Source organism: Mesoplodon mirus (genome assembly GCF_964341445.2).
Source record: "Mesoplodon mirus genome assembly, chromosome: 6".
In the NCBI taxonomy this organism is placed as follows: domain Eukaryota; kingdom Metazoa; phylum Chordata; class Mammalia; order Artiodactyla; family Ziphiidae; genus Mesoplodon; species Mesoplodon mirus.
Genome location: NC_138982.1, coordinates 31,957,065 through 31,975,133, shown reverse-complemented (window position 1 = coordinate 31,975,133; position 18,069 = coordinate 31,957,065). Strand labels below are relative to the sequence as shown.

General features: G+C 41.0%; 1 protein-coding gene across 1 annotated transcript in view; it reads left to right on the top strand.

Moving 5' to 3' along the window:
* HACD2 (3-hydroxyacyl-CoA dehydratase 2) overlaps positions 1-18,069 on the top strand; it is a 92,245-nt gene that overhangs the window by 64,750 nt on the left and 9,426 nt on the right. Inside the window, exon 5 of the mRNA XM_082624216.1 lies at positions 16,943-17,064. Coding sequence (XP_082480342.1) covers positions 16,943-17,064 — 122 coding nt within the window. The remainder of the gene's footprint in view (positions 1-16,942; positions 17,065-18,069) is intronic.

The following is an 18,069-nucleotide window of genomic DNA, read 5'->3' as shown; positions in this document are numbered from 1 at the left end:
AACCTTCCCACTTCTTTCCTTTTAAAAGGACTTTTTATATAAGCAAAGTAAAACTTCTGATAAAACAGACACGCTCAGGGTGGGACATAGGGTTTGAGGGATACAGGAGGGAATCAGAAATTCTAGCTAACCTGTCTCCTTTCCAGTTTTCCCACCTGACCTCCAGGACTGAACTGGCTTCCTCCCCATTCCTTAGCCAGGCTGGCCACTGCTACTGCCACATAGGCCTCTGTGGGCATTTGTTCCCCTCACCCTCTGTTTGGGTCTGTGTCTTTGTCTCCTCATTGAACTGAAAAAAGATCGACAGTTTTCAGAGTGAATTGCAGTGGGTGATGCCACCTTCTGTCCCTCACTATGACCCCCCTTCAGAAACAGACAAGTCCACAGGGCACATATTCTTCCTTGTCCAAAAGTAGCTGAGCCAAACCTCAGATTCCTGGACACACAGGTAGGCCACTGTCCCTTTTCCTGGCCCAGCCCTCTTTGGAGAAGCCCACACACATCCCCTCCGGAGTTCTTAGTGTAAGATCGCCATGTTCTTGGAGCAGAAGTCCCAGGGCATGGGCAGCGGTTGAGTAAGAAGTTGCTGGGCTCTCGCTGTGACTTTAGCCTAAGTGCAACAAACACCTTCGACACTTTACTAGCGGTAATTTGTGTAAAATAGACTATAGTCTGGAGTGCTGAGTCTTCTCTCCTTTCTTCCTCACCCTTTGCCACCATTGGAGAAAAGGATGTTTGCCCACATTCCTTTGGAGTGTTCTGTAAATTCTCCTGATTTCACCAGTCAGCTGTTTCCCACTTCTTTCTGGCATGCCACTGGGCTTTGTAACACTTAATCTGCCATCTTTGCTAACTTCTCAGCAAGATGCCTACAAAAAGCTTGCCATCAGTGTTTAAGAAAGTTAGTAACCTCCAGTTCTTTATCATTATGCTGTTTTTTGTTGTTTGATGCACTACAGTTTATAGAGGGCTTTATTAAGATATGTTGTAATTATTCACTCTTGACAACTGTCTCTTGAGGTAGGTTGTAGTCTCCATTTCAAGCTTGGAAGCTAGAGAGGCAAATGACTGTCTGTCAAATGGCAGAGTTGAAAAGCAGACTTCTGAATTCACAGTCTTCCTACTGCATCAGAGCTTGCTCTCACCAGTTAGAAATGAGATGTAAACACATCCTTATTTCTGTGTGCTAACCATACTTTCTTTATCCCGTGTGGAGTTGAAAACCCCCATCCCAGACCCAGAAGCACTTTTCCTCTTCAGCGGTTCTGTCATACCACATGCATAGGATTCTCCACTCAGATGGTTTACATGTGAAATGTACAAATCAATTGTAGGCCCTGGGTGCTTGTCTGCAACACTTTGCCCATGTGCTTCTCTGGTTTTTTAGTGCTCATTTTAGGACAATCTGATTAAATCTCTCCAATTAATTGGCCTTTCTCCTTGAAAGTTCCAAGACTATTTTTCATACTGGGGTTTATGGACTATTTGGAACAGAATTACCAGAAAGCTTCTTAAAAATGCACTTTCCAGGGCTTCCCTGGTGGCGCAGTGGTTGAGAATCTGCCTGCTAATGCAGGGGACACGGGTTCGAGCCCTGGTCTGGGAGGATCCCACATGCCACGGAGCAACTAGGCCCGTGAGCCACAGCTACTGAGCCTGCGCGTCTGGAGCCTGTGCTCCGCAACGAGAGGCCGCGATAGTGAAAGGCCCGCGCACCGCGATGAAGAGTGGCCCCCGCTTGCCACAACTAGAGAAAGCCCTCGCACAGAAACGAAGACCCAACGCAGCAAAAATAAATAAATAAATTACTAAAAACTCCTACCCCCAACATCTTCAAAAAAAAAAAATTAAAAAAAAAATGCACTTTCCAGGTCCTGCCCCACATTTGATACAGAATTTTGGGGAGTGGAGACAGAGAATCATCACTGTTATTAAGCTCCTTGGATAAGTTGATGAATTCTAAGGTTTGAGAAATGCTCTAAGAAACTGTAGTGTTGTGCTATAATTTTATTTGCCCTTCTTTTTTCTTGATTTTACTTCCCATTTCTGCTTAGTTTCCTCGAGACCTAACCAAATTTCACCATCTCTGTCCCAAATCTGAGAGCCATAGTCTCATTCTTAGAGAATGAAAGCCTGGAGTTCCCTTACCCAGCTAAGTGGAGGGACTGTGGAGTTTCTGGTGCCTTCTCCAAAATCTAGCGTCTGTGGAGCTGAGGGTCACTTGCATATAAGAGGAAGCTTGAAGGGCCCACCTTGAAGTCAGAGGCAGATTTGAAACCATGGCATTAAAGAAGCTAAAGCATCATTTGTTTGGGGGGCGGTTGGAGGGAAGGGCTCCATCCTGGGCAGGTGCTTCTTGTTGCCTGGCCAACGCCACCAGGTAGATCATATATGATTCCAGGTAGATCGTTATCGTTTCCACCCAAGGAAATGCTGCACAAACATCTCTCTTCCTCGGTTTTCTCAAGAAATGTCATCTTCCTTGGACACTTCTGTTATTTTCTAGGTAAGTCAAACTCAGTATTCTAGAACATGGAGGCTTAACAGCCATAATTTTCATGAGGAGTTGGTGAGTGTGCACTTCGACACTTACCCTGTGGCTTAGGACAAAGCACTTCAACTTTCTGAGCCTTGTTTTTCTCATCTGTGACATGGTAATACTGGTATCTGTCCTGCTCATTTCACAGAGTTTTTGTGGAGATTAACTGAGAGGGATACATGAAAACAAGGCAGCAGTGTTTAGAAATCAAGGTCTCTAGCATGCAGTTTTTTGCTGAGCAGCTTCTGAAACCCCTTATAAAGCAGTTTCACTTCGGAAGGATTGCTACTTCCTTCATAGATGCCACACAGTTTTTTTTTTCTTCCTCTTTTCCGCTCCTTTTTCACTCTTGTGGAAGCTAAAGGACTACGTACAGTGGTATCCTCGATACTCCACGATCCTCTTCCTGGAGGGTACTCCATGATCCTTTTCCTGTTGTGTTGCATTATAGGTTTTCCTTCTCTGCTGGGTCCTCCAGCTGGGTTCGCGGTGCGCTCGTGCTCTTGCTGCCTCTTGAGGTTGCTTCTCTCGTTAGCATGTTTCCTGTGGCTGCACATGCTCCTTGTCCCTGATGGCCATCCATGAACATGGGCTTTCGGTTAGGCAGGAGGGGCACCTTCTTATCCATATCATTCAGATGAGGAGCTGAGAGGCTGCATCTGGGGCACGTTGTTCCCTCCTTGGGTACTGTGCTTGGACCAGAAGCCACGCCACTGTCTTCTAGCCCAGGCCGTTTCCACAGTGACGTTCCATCTCAGTTAGCAAAGGACACTGGGATACATTCAGTATCTTTTGGCCCCTTGAGTGCTAAATGTCTAAAGTTCTCCACCCTACTCCATCTATTCCCTTACTTTCTATTTTAAATATTTCTGTAGGTGGATTTGCATCACCTTCACTTTTAAAATTAGCACCTCTCCTAAAGGTAGAAAACCTCATTATTTGATTGTTAATCAGACACTGTCAGACTTTAGACAACTCCAAGACAGATGTAGCAGTACTTTAATGCCACTTCCGCATCTGTTAATAATGGACACTTAAAGATAGTGTTACTTTTCTCAAGGCTGGATGGTTCACTTTGACATTAAATATATTTAGCGTAGGTGATTTTGGCAAAATCAGGTTGTCTGTTTTTCTCTCAGTGTTTTTCTGTCCCTTTCCAACATTTTCTTGAACCGTGTATAAAAATTTTATTTCAAAATATTGCAAAATATTTAGATCCTTTTGGGTTCAGTGTAGGTTCACGTCTGATGTTCGATGTTGCATCTTTCTCCCATTGTCTTAGTTCTTTTGTAGTCCTTGGAAAACTTCAGCGGCACTCCTTTGTTCAAAATGTATTATACTCTGTTCGTTGATAATTAAGTCAGTTGTGTTTAAAATAAAATAAAACATCTTAAACCATCCAAGCGAGTGTTACCACTACATCCTACAAGAACATAGCCCCAGCAAAATCAGGAGATCACTTTCATTTGTGTTTAATGTTAATCTTTTTCTCCTCTTGGCTCTCCTCCACTGCACCCTCCTTCATTGGTGACCCTGCCCCACAAACACCCTCACACTTGAAGTTTCTCGGGACCTTTTCTTTTGCTTTCTTACCCCAAGGGCCAAATCTGACATCATCCATTCCCATTCCTCAATTCTGGCACGAGAGGGAGCAGGTAAACCAGACAAACTCCCTGGAAGATTGCACGGTTATCTTCATTTGGGGGAATGTCATTCAGGGCAGGAAGGGCCAGGGCCTGACCTGTCAGCTCCAAAGGAAAGTGCCCCACTCTGTGAGGTTCCTCTGGGACTCAAAGCCAGACCTGCCCCAGCCTGCCCAGTCCAGACTGCCCTGCAGGTGGCCAGGCCTTTCAGGCCTGAGCACTATTGGCTTCTTCCTTTCCCTCTGCCCCAGAACTTCCAGATCTTGGGTTTCCCAGTGCATTTACAGTTCAGTTAGTCTTTTAAAATATTATGCTAAAACCCCTCTCCCCCATTTAATTGATATTCTGGATGTGTCAGTGGTGTCTCCTACTTTCCTCCTAATTTTTTCCCTTCTATTTCTGATAATGAAATTTCTGACACAGAAGCTCATTGTTGGAATGAATCCTCTTCAAGCATAAGACATTTTCATACTGTTGGGTAGTATCTTAATATATGTAATTGCTGCTACTTAGAAATAGTAGGAAGCCTGTTTAGAGCCAAATCTGGATACTTGGAGTCCTGAGATTAACAAAGATGTTTGACTTTTGGCACTAGGAAACTGTCATGGAATAGGAATGAGAATGATGAAAGAAAAAGAAAGGTTACCTTGCGTGTAAAATAGTAGTTTCCCAAAGAAGCACCTGAGATGAGATTTACAGGCTGGGAGCCTAAGTGGTTTCAGCTTTGGTTGTATGTCATCAGCTTGAGTTGAAGAATAAATAATGCAGGGAAGTAAGCCTGTGTCATAGAAGTGCGCTGTCAAGTTGTACTGTCAGTGGAGAGTTACCAATAAGTGAATTTGACACTCAAACCAGTTTTCATCCATGGTTTGAAAGTGAAGTGAATTCAGATGTTTATGTCAAGCCAAAAAGGGTAACTTTTTGGTCCCATATAGTGATAGAAATATGTTGGTTACCAGCATTTTTCTTTTGGGTATTTCCTCTATCCCAGGACTGTACAAAGGAACTTTTGGTAATGGCAGAAATGTTCTGTGTCTGTGCTGTTCGATATAGTAGCTACTAGTTGTATGTGAACACATATTGAACCCTTAAAATGAAGTTAGAGTGAATGAGGAACTGAATTTTAATGTAATTTAATTTTAAATAGCCACATGTGACTGGAGTTTACTGTATCGGACGGTGTAGCTGTAGTTGTTCAGTGTAATATTATTTACCATTCTCTTTATTTCAGTCAATTAGGTTCCATATATTTTATCTCATATGTGCATGACTGTGTGATTAAAAAAAAAAAAAAAAGTAGGGCTTCCCTGGTGGCGCAGTGGTTGACAGTGAGTCTACCAATGCAGGGGACACGGGTTCGTGCCCCGGTCCGTGAGGATCCCACATGCCGCAAAGTGGCTGGGCCCGTGAGCCATGGCCGCTGAGCCTGCAAGTCCGGAGCCTGTGCTCCGCAATGGGAGAGGCCCCAACAGTGAGAGGCCCACGTACCGCAAAAAAAAAAAAAAAGTAGCCAAAGGAAATTTATATGGTATACTTGGTATGCTGTGTTCTTTAAATACGGAGATTTTTTGTTTAGTACTCTAGATTAAATTGTCAGAAAAATCCTGATTGCAGGTGTGGGAAACAGTGTGGATGGTATTCTCATCTTTTGCAGAGGTAGCAGTTGATTAACTGGTGAGGCAGGAGGCCATATAGACCCTACTTTTCAGAGACCTGCAGTTTGGCCTTTGCAGTGGATTCACCATGCTAACATGTCCCACATTTGCCTTTGTTGAAAACCATTTCACAGGCCTTTTCTCTCCTATTTGAGTTCAAAGATACCATAGAAGAAATATAGTCAACATTATTATCCCAATGAGCTCAGAGATTCTCATTTCACACTGTAAAAGTGAGCTGGTGGCATACGTCGTGAGCATTGCTAAAATATGTCAGCAAAGTCAAGGAAAGTTAAAACTTATTAGCTATAAACTGCTTTTAAACAGGTGTGCTCCACAGTATAATGAGTGGCATTTTTAAAGCATTGATAAATATTCATTGGAAAACTTTTTTAATATGTAGGAGGAGGAACTGTCTCTTAAATTATCTGCTCCTTTGCCAAATCGGTCCTTTATATGCTGTAGCTTTTTCAGTATAACTGTATTTTCAGCACAAATATGGAGAATCAGGTAACTTAATTAAAAATATATAAATTGACAAGAATACCAGTACGTTCAGTCTCCTGACAATTGACCTGCACAGTGAATGCAGCAGGTAACTGGTCTCAGTGGGAATCTTGAAGATGACAGGGGAACCTGAAGAAGTCATCCCTATCCCCCTGCTCCTGTGAAATATGTGTGAAGTGTATTTCTATTGCTTCTGGGAAGAGGGTTCAATAACCTTTTTTACCTACCCATATCAAGAAGCCCTATATAGTCAAGAAGCTCTCATTTAAAAGCTGTGATGCATCATGGATAAAATAAAGCATATTACTAAGTCGTCTGCATTTTCCAGAGAGAGGACCCTTTTCCAGTCTGAAGTGACCCTGGTGCACTTTGGGAATTTGTAAGACGTGACTTGATACACATGTGTGGTTGTGTGTGGAAGCATGCTGAGGGTATGCTTGCATTTGGAAGGGAGGGAGGAGACTAATTATTAGGCTTGATGCATTAAAGACTTTTAACTTGTCTTTTCTTTAAATTGCTACCATAATCGTTTGTATTGCATCTTCTCCCCTTTACTATATTTTGCTCTGGCAAAAAAATTACCAGGATAACCAAAAACTCGATAATCATGCATCTCTTTTGCCTTCTGCATTGGTGCTGTCTTTTTAGGTCAAGTTTAGGGAATCTTTTATTGAGGTTACTGCTTCAAAGAAGTGTATGTTGAGAGCTTCAAGTGTAAAAACTAATCAAATTAACCAAGTTTTTATATACTACTTAATAGTTTTTAAAACTTTAGAGTTTTTCAAATAGTCATGTTACATTTGTGTAGCACTTTGCCATCTGTAGCAGAGCTTATCAGTTGGCACCAGATGTCTGTCCCACAGGTGGGTGTTAAAGGAAAGTTCAAAGAGAATATGATGACTAGAGAGTGTATATCATCTAAGAAGAAAGGCCGTGCTCACCTCAGCTAGTGATTGGCAAATCGATCGAGTGTTATGCAGTCGCTCTTTTAAGCAGAAGCAGAAATACAGATTTTTTTTTTTAATGTGAAATCTCTAACTTAAAAAACTGGCTCAACTATTTTTTAGAGCACTGTACAAACTCATAATATCTGTGGACCAGGATCATGGGACATTGTTTTAATATTTATGCTCCAGGAGATGGTATTCATAGCCTTTGGAGGTTTTGTTTGTTTTCATTGAGGCCTTTGTTTTTATTTTCTGTCTTACTGACATTTTTGCAATTCTTAAACCATCATAGAACAAAAGAACCTTGACATTTCACAGTGTCTATTGCCAATTTCATGTTCTTTTGACCATGTCAGTTACATTTCTGACAATGATCAATCCTGTTCCCTCTAGAGTGTTGGGTAGGCACACTAGGATGATACATTTAGAGGTCTGGGGTGGACAGTGGGGTGAGTATTCCCCAGCTCTCCCTATGGGGCCACAGTAACCTACTGCTGGGAATATTGTTCTCGAGCTGTCTTGCTGTAGTTAAAGGACTATTGCTTCGTAGAATACTTAGACTGTATTGGGTATATATGATCAAGGTGGGACTAATTATGACCTCATTCTGATGCAGTCCTCGTGCTTGAGTTTGGTTGAAGGAAATAGTTGCATGAAAACTTTTCAGTTAATAATGTGCTCTTTGGAGGTGAGAAAATCAAACAGAACTCAGGAAGAACATTGGGAAAGGCTAGCAGCTGGTGAGATCCTTAGATATCCCAGAGTTGGTACAGGCTAATGCCTTTAACACTTACCAACAGAAAGCAAAACAACAACAAACAAAATATTATCTTGGTAATTAATTAAGCCTAAGAGGCAGCCACCAACCTGTACTGGGTCCCAGCAGTGGCTAGCATAGATAATAGAAACTTAATACAGATTTGTTGAATTGAATTTTTCTTTCGTGGAATAATAGTAATAACTGCTGTATATTAAATGGCTAGCATTTTACTAAGCATTTGATAGGTTTTTCTGACTTCACATCAACCATGCAAAGGCAAATATTACCTCAGTTTCCATATGAGGAAGCTGAGGCTGGGAGAGATAAGGATATGCAGCCTGGAAGCCTGGAGGTCTGTTTAATTCAAGAGTTGCAATGACTGGAGAAGAGGCTAGTTGTAGGAACCTGCCACTCTTCCTTCATGTTTCCCAGGAAATGGGCTGAGCAGATAGTAGCATTAAAGTTGGACTAATGGGACCATATTAGCATTCAGACCTGCATGTCTGTCATAAATATAGAGTTGATCATGCATTGCTTGTTTACCGCATGCTTATACATTTTTCTCATTGCATGTTCAGAAAAGTTAATTTCATGACCAAGACTTGTTTTCGTACGCCAAAACCTTTAACTAGGCCATCATCCATATCAAAAATTAGTCCTTAGTTATTGTGTTGTAATGGAAATAATTTTTTAACCAGTTCCCTTTGTCATTGTAGGTTAAGAAAAATCTATGTAGATGCACATTTTTTTCTCCTTTAAAGGAGAAGAATATTAATATTATAACTTGCATTTTCCATAGAAAAGGAATATTATTTTCTGGTTTGTTTACCATGTACCCTATCATGGATTTTTAATAAACACTAAATCATGAAGGACACTTTACACATGAAATTGCCATGTGAAAAGACTAACGCTAATCCAGACATCTTTTTTTTTTTAAACCACCACATGTCAATATTTATTACATTTCAGCTTCTTATCAAGGATGACATTCCTTTTAAGCAGATAACTAAGTGAGTTACATTTTTATTCAAAAAAGCTTCAGAAAGTTATGGAAAGGACCAGGATTGTCGTCAGAATTGTCCAGTGCCCCAGCCCAAACCTTCTGCTGATGTCACCATCCAGGCAGCAGCCCTGTGGCCTCACCCTCCCTGGGGAGCTGCCCTCCTCACCCAAGGCTGTTCCAACCAAGGCAGAGGACATGCAGGCCAGGCTGCAGATGGGTCAGAATACTCATTCAGTACCTTCTCTGCTCCGGTATTGTGCTAAGCACTAGGATGCATGGGAAGGAGAAATCACAGGTGCCGCCCTTACAGGGCTTGCTCAGGAGCAGAACTGAGCAGTACGGTAGAGTGGGATAACTGACAAGGCAGGAAAGACAGGGTGCTGGCACCACGTCACGCTTCAGCTGCCCAGCTGTTTTAGCTCCTGAGGAACTGTTCTAGTCTCCCAGGCCCTGTTGTTCCTACTCATGGGGTGGTCTTGGGGATGCAATATGTTAATACATATAAAGCTTTTAGAACAGTGCCTGGCACTTAGTAAGTGCTCAGTAAATGTTAGGTACATATTAGCTATAATGTAACCTAATCTTTTCCCAAAATTTTAGTGACAAATTTCTACACAACTGTGTTGAATTCTATGTCCTGAAGCAGAGATATAATTGACTTTTAAAAGAGAGATATAATTGACTTCACATAGGAATGAATTCTTTTATACTTATTAAAATGGTTTCACAGTTAGCTGGTGAAAATTTAGACATAATTACTTTTACCATACTTAAGGAATAATTAGCCCTGCTAAATGGGAGTTATCATTATCTTAATCATCATTATTATTCCTAATCTAAAGCATTTATTGAAAGTCTGATTTTGCTTTTTAAGTAAGCTAACCCCTTTTCAAAGCGAGGTTTTGGACCTGCCCTTGGGGTACTTACAGTGTAAGACAATAGTAATGCCGATACAAATTTAGGGTCAGCATTAAACCTGTTGTTCCTTCTCGAGTGTGCTCTTATTGGTAGTTTTTGTTATAAATGTTCTTATATCTCCTTTTATGGTTATGTAGCCCGCCTCTTCCAGCAGATTTAGAGGCTCCATATCAAAAGCAATTTATAGAAACCAGATGATACTGTTTGCTTCTAATTATGTCCCCAAAGTGGTTGCTTAGTTCTCAGGTGATATTTTAAAATAAGTTCTTTAGAAGTAATTTCAAATTTACAGAAAATTTGAACTAGAACAGTACAAAGAACTCTCCCGTTTCCTTCATTCAGATTCCCCGACTACTGACATTTTACTACATTTGTTCCTATTCCTATCACCTATTCCTCTGTATTTATCTACCCGTATTCACTCGTTTTCTTCTGAACCTTGAGAGCAAGCTGTACATGATGTCCTGTCACCCAAGTACATGTTTCATACACTCTCCTACATCACCTGCATAACAACCCTCCAGTCTGGCAGCCAAAACTGATACAATACTATCGTCCCATCCACAGGCCTCATTCAGATTTCACTAACTGTCTAAACTAAGTGTCCTTTTTTTTCCCTTTCTGGATGGCACATATTTACTAAGTATCTTCTACGCTCCAGGTATTGTGCTAAGCACCAGGATACACAGGGAAAGGAGAAACATGGTTGTTGCCATATATACAATGAGTTGTCGGATCTCTTTAGACCCATCAGTCTAAGACTAAGAAGTCCTGATCTGCCTCTCATGTCCTTAACAGTTTTAAAGAGTATAGGCCTTAATTTCCCTAGGGTGACCCTCAGCCTAGATCCATCCAGTGTTCCCTCATAACCAGTTCAAGCCATGCATTCTTGGCAGAAATACCAGAGACATGGTGCCATGCTCTTCTCAGGGTATCACATGAGGTGGCAGCACCATGACTATACCCATCCCCCCCGGTGATGTTGACCTCAATCACCTGCTTCTGTTGGTGCCTGCCGGCTTTCTCCACCTGCAAGTCACCATTTTCCCTGTTTTATTGATCAGTATATTTCGGGAAAGATTCCTGGTCTCTATCAACCACCTCTGTGATGGTTACCAAATGGTGACTCTCTACTTCCGTCATTTCTTTTCCATGTATTAGTTGGCATCCTACTGTAAGGAATAGCTTTCCCTTTCTCTCATTTATTCATTTATTTATTTTATTTATATCAGTTTGAACTTGTGAATTCCTATATAATCCAGTGGATTGTAATCTGTTATTTACTTTGATGCTAAAGGTGTCTGTGATTTGGTTAGAGGGAACCCTTTCTTCTTGTCCTTTTGACTTGTCTTCATCATTGTTTGAGCATTTCCTTACTTTCTGATAAAAAGATTTCCAGAATCATCTTGTACTTCCCCTGCCCCAGCCCTGGAATCAGCCATTATGCCAAGGAACCTGGTTCCTTTTAGTGGAGGATGGTATATTTAGGAACCAAGATCTGGTAGTTGAGGTGCTCCTCACTACTGGGATGTTATTGCCTCTTGGTCCTCTCAGTAGAGAAAGCTACTATATACATATATGTATCAATGCATCTATATGCGTATATACTCATACACATGTATATCTAAAAGTATTTACGTCACTGTATGTGTATATGTGTATACACACACACACACATACATAAAATCATGAGCTCATACCAATTCCTCCAATTACAATTCAACATCTTGGTGTTCTTTCTAGCATTCTCCCTTCCATGTTTGTAAATACCTATTCCAACAGCGAGAAGTCCATTTTTTAATATATTGATTTATTTGCTCAGTTTACTTATTTACAACATGTAACTGATTTTCCAACCATACTAGCCATCTCTTACACCTACCATCTCTATGTCTCTCCCTCACCTCCCCATCCTCAACTGCAAGAGAGATGTTCTCCCCACAGCAACAGGGGAGTGTGTGTGTATGTCTAAAGCCCAAGAAGACAAGTCAGAACTGTTCAGAGTTTTGGGACAAGACCTGGATTCAACTTCTGTAAACCTCACTTTCCTCATCTGTAAAATGGGGATCCGAAGAGGTAATATATGTTAAAAAGTGCTTGGCAGGATAGTATGAGTTCAGTAACTATTAGGTATAATTATTTTTACTGCTATTGTGATCATAATTATTAAAAAGAGGTTATTCCCCCCCAAAGTTAAAAATGGGCAAAAGACATTTCTCAAAAGAAGATACACATATGACCAACAAGCACATGAAAAAATGCTCAACATCTCTAGTCATTAGGGAAATGCATATCAAAACCACGACGAGATGCCACTTCATACTGTCAGGAAGAAAAAAGGAAAATAACAAGTGTTGGTGAAGATGTGAAGAAATTGGAACCTTTTTGCACAGTTGGTAGGAATGTAAAATGGTGCAGCCAATGTGGAAAACGGTTTGGTAGTTCCTCAAAAAGCTAAACATTGAATTACCATATGATCTAACAATTCCACTCCTAGGTATACCCAAAAGAATTGAAAACAGCTACTCAAATAGATATTTGTACACCCATGTTCACAGCAGCATTATTCCAATTGCCAGAAGGTGGAAGCAATACAGATGTTCATCAGTAGTTGAATCAGTAAACAAAATGTGGTATTTACGTACAATATAATATTCAACCTTTAAAAGGAGGGAAATTCTGATACGTGCCACAACATGGATAAACATTGAAAATGTTATGCTAAATGAAAGAAGCCACACACAGAAGGACACATATTGCATGATTCCATTTAATTGAGGTACCTAGAATGAGCAAGTTCTTTTTTTTTTTTAATTGAAGTATAGTTGATTTACAGTGTTGTGAAATGAGCAAGTTCTTAAAGACTAAAAGTAGAGTAGTGGTTACCAAGGGCTAGAGGGAGGGAGAAATGGAGAGATATTATTTAATGGGTACAGAGTTTGTTTGGGATGATGAAAAAGTTTGGAAATGGATGGTGGTGATAGTTGCACAGCATGGTGAATGTACTTAATGCCACTGAAATATACACTTAAAAATGATTAAAATGGTAAATTTTAAGTTATGTATATTTTATCACAAACATAAGGAGATTACTAAGATTTTAAGATGACATAACATGAAAAACTTGCCTATATGTATTCTTTTAAGACTACTTCCTTTTTCCATAACGTCCATTGGTTATAGATATATTGCCTCCCCCACCCCCCAGCAAAACACAACACAACACAACACACACACACACACACACACACACACACACACGCGCGCAGAGTCTGCCAAAGGAAGGCTGAAGAATGATATTTGTAGAGGTTAACAGGGAAAGTTGGGGGAGTCAAATGGATCTAAAACAGGGTTGACTTGTGGGCTACATGTAGCCTGCAATTTGTGATGGTTTTTACATTTTTTAAAGGGTGTAAAAAAACAACAAAAAAAAATACCTGACTAAGGCCACATATGGCACAAAGCCTAAAATATTTGCTATTTAGCCCTTTTTAGGAAAAGTTTGCCAACACCTGGTCTGAAATGACGCTTTGGACTGAATTGTGTCCCTCAAAATTCGTATGTGGAAACCCTAAGCCCCCCAGTGTTATGGTATTTGGAGGGGGGGCGTTTGGTAGGTGGTTGGGTTTAGATGAGGTCGTGAGGGTGGGATCTTCACAATGAGATTCATGCCTCTAAGGCACTAATATCCTTGCACATGATACCTTTTACATATTTTTAGAACTTCCCTCTCTCTCTCTCACGTTCCATGTGAGAATGTGGTGATAAAGCAGCCAGCTGCAAGTCGGGAAGAGGGTCCTCACAAGGAAGCAAACATGCTGGCACCCTGAGCTCGGACTTCTAAAACTGCGAGAAAATACATTTCTGTTGTTTGAGCCACCTAGACCATGGTATTTTATTATGGCAACCAGAGGAGACTGAGATAAACATACTGTTCACAGTTCTGCCAAGAACAGACTCTAGTTCTCACCTCCGAGATTTTACCAAAATTTCTTCTCTTCACAAATGAAAAGGGTATCGAGAAGAGGAAAGAACACCTACCAGAGAAAGCATGATCAGGGGATTTCTTTGAAATAACCAGAGGGGTAAGCAGTAGGTTCCAAAATGCTAAGAAGAATAGGGTTTCTACAATAGCGATTTTCTTATGTGGCACCATTTGTTTTTCTTTGAATGTAATAAAAATGACAGCTTTTCATGTACTGATACTCCCTGAGCCTTTTAAAGTCAAACAGATGATGCTATTTATGTGTAAAGGTTTTTCTCTTGCACCCATTTGTTTCTCCAGCTTGAATTTCTATGTAAACTCCCTTGGCTAAATTGCACACGCCACCCACTCCCCGCGTCTCCTCTCCCTTTGTAGAGCAGGGGGCTGAAACCTGCTTTCTACAGTGTGGAGGGTCCAACACGCAGCTCACCGCACCAGGCAAAGGAAGATTTCCTGGCCAGCCAGGCTGCCCCCGGCCCATTCCCCCGTTTGTGCCATGATGGTGAACATGCAGCTTTGAAACATGGCTTCAAGACATTTTTGGTCAACCTAGCCCAAACCTGCTCATTGATCTTACTGGTTTTAACTCATTCCATTCTACCCCTATTTTGTGTTATTGGATAATTATCTGCAAATTAGATAAGCTTGATCTCTGACTTTATGTGATCCCCTCCTTAACAACATGTTGTACTTCCTATTGATCTGAAGATATCATTTGTACAGAATGATCATTTTCCCCATCCTTAGTCTTCTTAAAATTGTGACATGGTCTTCACAGCTGGATTCTGGGAACAGACTGTTTTCACATTCATCCTGAGTCTGAGTTTGTTACAGTTCTTTTGTTTAAAGTCTAATGGGGTGGGGGTGGGGGGACAGTGAATCAAATAACCTGCAGGCTGGATCAGAGTGGGAGGCCCCGGGGGTGGGGGGGACTTCTTTGTTTGCTTTTCCCTTATTTGAAGGCCTCTAAGACTACGTAGAAACTAATATCAGGTATCAAAAAGCAGGCAGCTGATTATGATTGAATTGTTTTGCTTTACCAATATCTGTTGAGCTCCTACTTGTGAAAATCACAAAGAGCTTTTGGGAATCAAAAATGAATAAAACATGCTCCCTGCTTTCAAGACGATTACAATGCAAAATATTAGAAGAACTTCCTGTTTAACCCAAAGGTCTTTAAGGAAGGCTTCAGCCCATAGCTGTAAAAACATATCTCCTTAAGATGAGGAGGATTACAAAGTCTATCAAAAAGCAAAGTGTGCTCTGAAATTATGTTTTAGTATAGATGGGTTTTAAGCAAGGATTTGGAGACAGACTGAAAAATGAAACATGAAAGCTTTAGAGGGGTTTAGCTTTTGCTTTACTTTGGCTAATATAAGAGTGCCAGGAAAACAAAAAGTACTCTTGCTCTTGACAGTATAAAATTCTTATTATTTTTAGAGAGTAGTAACTATGGACTTATGAAATTCTCTGTGAGAGCAATTTAGTTAATAGGTATGTAAATGACTCCTTATTTCATTGTGTAGGTAGATCGCTCCATGTACACTTTCTGAGGAAGAATGTAAGTGCTAAATTAACACTGCAAATGCAGAGAAGCAAAAGTTAAGGTTAGAATGCCATACCTTTGTTGAATTAGATGTTAGGAGTAAGACAGAGACATCCATCTTGTAATTGAAATTTGTTTGATTTCCTCAGTGGAATTTCTTATTCACATCCAACTCTCTAACTGCTCTTTTCGGATGTAAGAAAATATAAGTGAATCGGTGTGGAAGGTTGTTTCTTATTATTGGTTTCCAAGCGCCAAGGATCATCATAACTTAGCTGGGGTGGGAAGAGGGGGTGCTGAAAGTTAATACCACGGTAATAAATTTTCATGCAAGATTTGCAGTCTAAGGCATCTAGTGAGAACATCCCCTAAAAAACATACATAAGGAGCTCTGTTTAAAATATATTGTTTTGGGGACTTCCCTGGTGGTCCAGTGGTTAAGACTCCACACTCCCAATGCAGGGGGCCCGGGTTCGATCCCTGATCGGGGAACTAAGATGCCACATGCCGCAACTAGAGAGCCCACATGCCGCAACTACTGAGCCCGTGCACTCTACAGCCCATGCACCACAACTAGAGAAGCCCACACACCACAACGAAGACCCAGCGTGCCAAAATAAATTAATTGATTAATTAATTTTTTAAAAAGTTTAAAATATATATATATATATATTGTTTTTTTCAGCATGAAAACAACTTCAGGGGAGGCTAAGTATTCCAAAGCTCTTCTGGCTTTAGCCACCTCCTGTGATCAGCATGGAAGCTTCTGTAATCCTTGAGTTAAACCAGGCCTCATGGCGGTGGGGGGGGGGGGGCGGGCAGAAGTCACCAGTGGGAGAGAATAAATGGGCCCTGCCTCGTAGCTGGTCTCCAGCCTCCTCACGTGAATTCATCCTGCCCAGGGAATTAGCTTCAGTTGTGTTTTAATCATTATATTGCCCTTCTTTGAAACTTCCTTGAATTCCAAGTTGTCATGCAAAGCAAATTAAAATTCTTGTTAATGGAACCCAAGGTTTCCACCAATTCACCCTTCTGCCATCTTACCTAACCATTCTTGGCTCCCACTAATGCCAGTTCACATTCTCCACATCAGGTCAGCAAACGAACATGCAGAAACTCACTCATCGTGTTTGTTTCTCCCTGTGGGCTACAGCTCATATAATTCCCCCTCCCTGTCTGTCTTACTCGTCAGTAAGCCGAATTCCTTCTCACTTGGCTCTACACAATTGTTGTCATAGGCATGCATGTGTTCCTTTATGTGGTAAGCTCTTTCTGTGCTGTGCTATGGCCATTGAGGTAAACACCAGGGGCTGTGTCAACTTCTTCAACCCACCAGCTCTGTAAGGGGGTGAGGGACTCAGCTTCCCACATGGTGAGTGCTTCTTTGCTAAGATGTTTTATGTGTTTGCTTTTGCTTTTGTCTTCCTTTTCTACAGGTACAGAGTGAAGACAGTGTCCTCCTGTTTGTTATTGCCTGGACAATCACAGAAATTATCCGTTACTCCTTTTATACATTCAGTCTATTAAACCATCTGCCTTACCTCATCAAATGGGCCAGGTAAAGAAGTACAGGGAATGAAGACTAACTTTTGAAGTGATCTATCACTGTATTTTTCCTTTATTGCCTAAATACTATTTTTTATTTCTAAAAATAAAATTGTGAGAATTCCCTGGTGGTTCAGTGCTTAGGACTTGGTACTTTCACTGCTGTGGGCCTGGGTTTGATCCCTGGTCGGGGAACTAGGATCCTGCAACCTGCCCGGTGTGGCCAATAAATTGTGTGAGACGGGTTAGGTAGAAATCTGGTCTGTAGATTTCATCAGAATAAGTGACTGTACATAACTTTGATTAATAGAAACACTTTAAAATTTTTTATCTCTACTTATTTCCTTGGGATCAGTTCTTTTCAGTTAAATTATTCAAAAGAGATTTGATATACCATCCCTTTTTTGTCCATAGAAAATTTTACTGATGAGCTTCTGCCATTTTGATGGATTTTGGACCAAGTCCAATTCTTGTCTCAATTTTGCCAAGATAACTCTTAAATTACTTTTTAATTAATAACAAATGTTACATGGCAGTTTTAGCATATTATCAGTTTAGTTTGCTTTGATTATTTTTAGCAGTAATATTTGTTATGAATTGTATAAAAGGCTGATAGTTCATCTAATTATCTGAACTAATGTGTGACACAGTTGTGAGCAGTTTTCTGAGTTAGAAATGACTACAGGAAGGAGTGACAAAGCCTAAGGATCAAAATTATCCTTGGGGGGCTTCCCTGGTGGCGCAGTGGTTGAGAGTCCGCCTGCCGATGCAGGGGACACGGGTTCATGCCCCGGTCCAGGAAGATCCCACATGCCACGGAGCGGCTGGGCCCGTGAGCCATGGCCGCCGAGCCTGCGCATCCGGAGCCTGTGCTCCGCAACGGGAGAGGCCACAACAGGGAGGCCCGCGTACCGCAAAAAAAAAAAAAAAAATCATCCTTGGGGCCAAAGTTCCTCATTTCATAAAAGGAAAATGATGGTTCCTAGACAATTTATGAGTCTAGTGATTAAACAGAGAC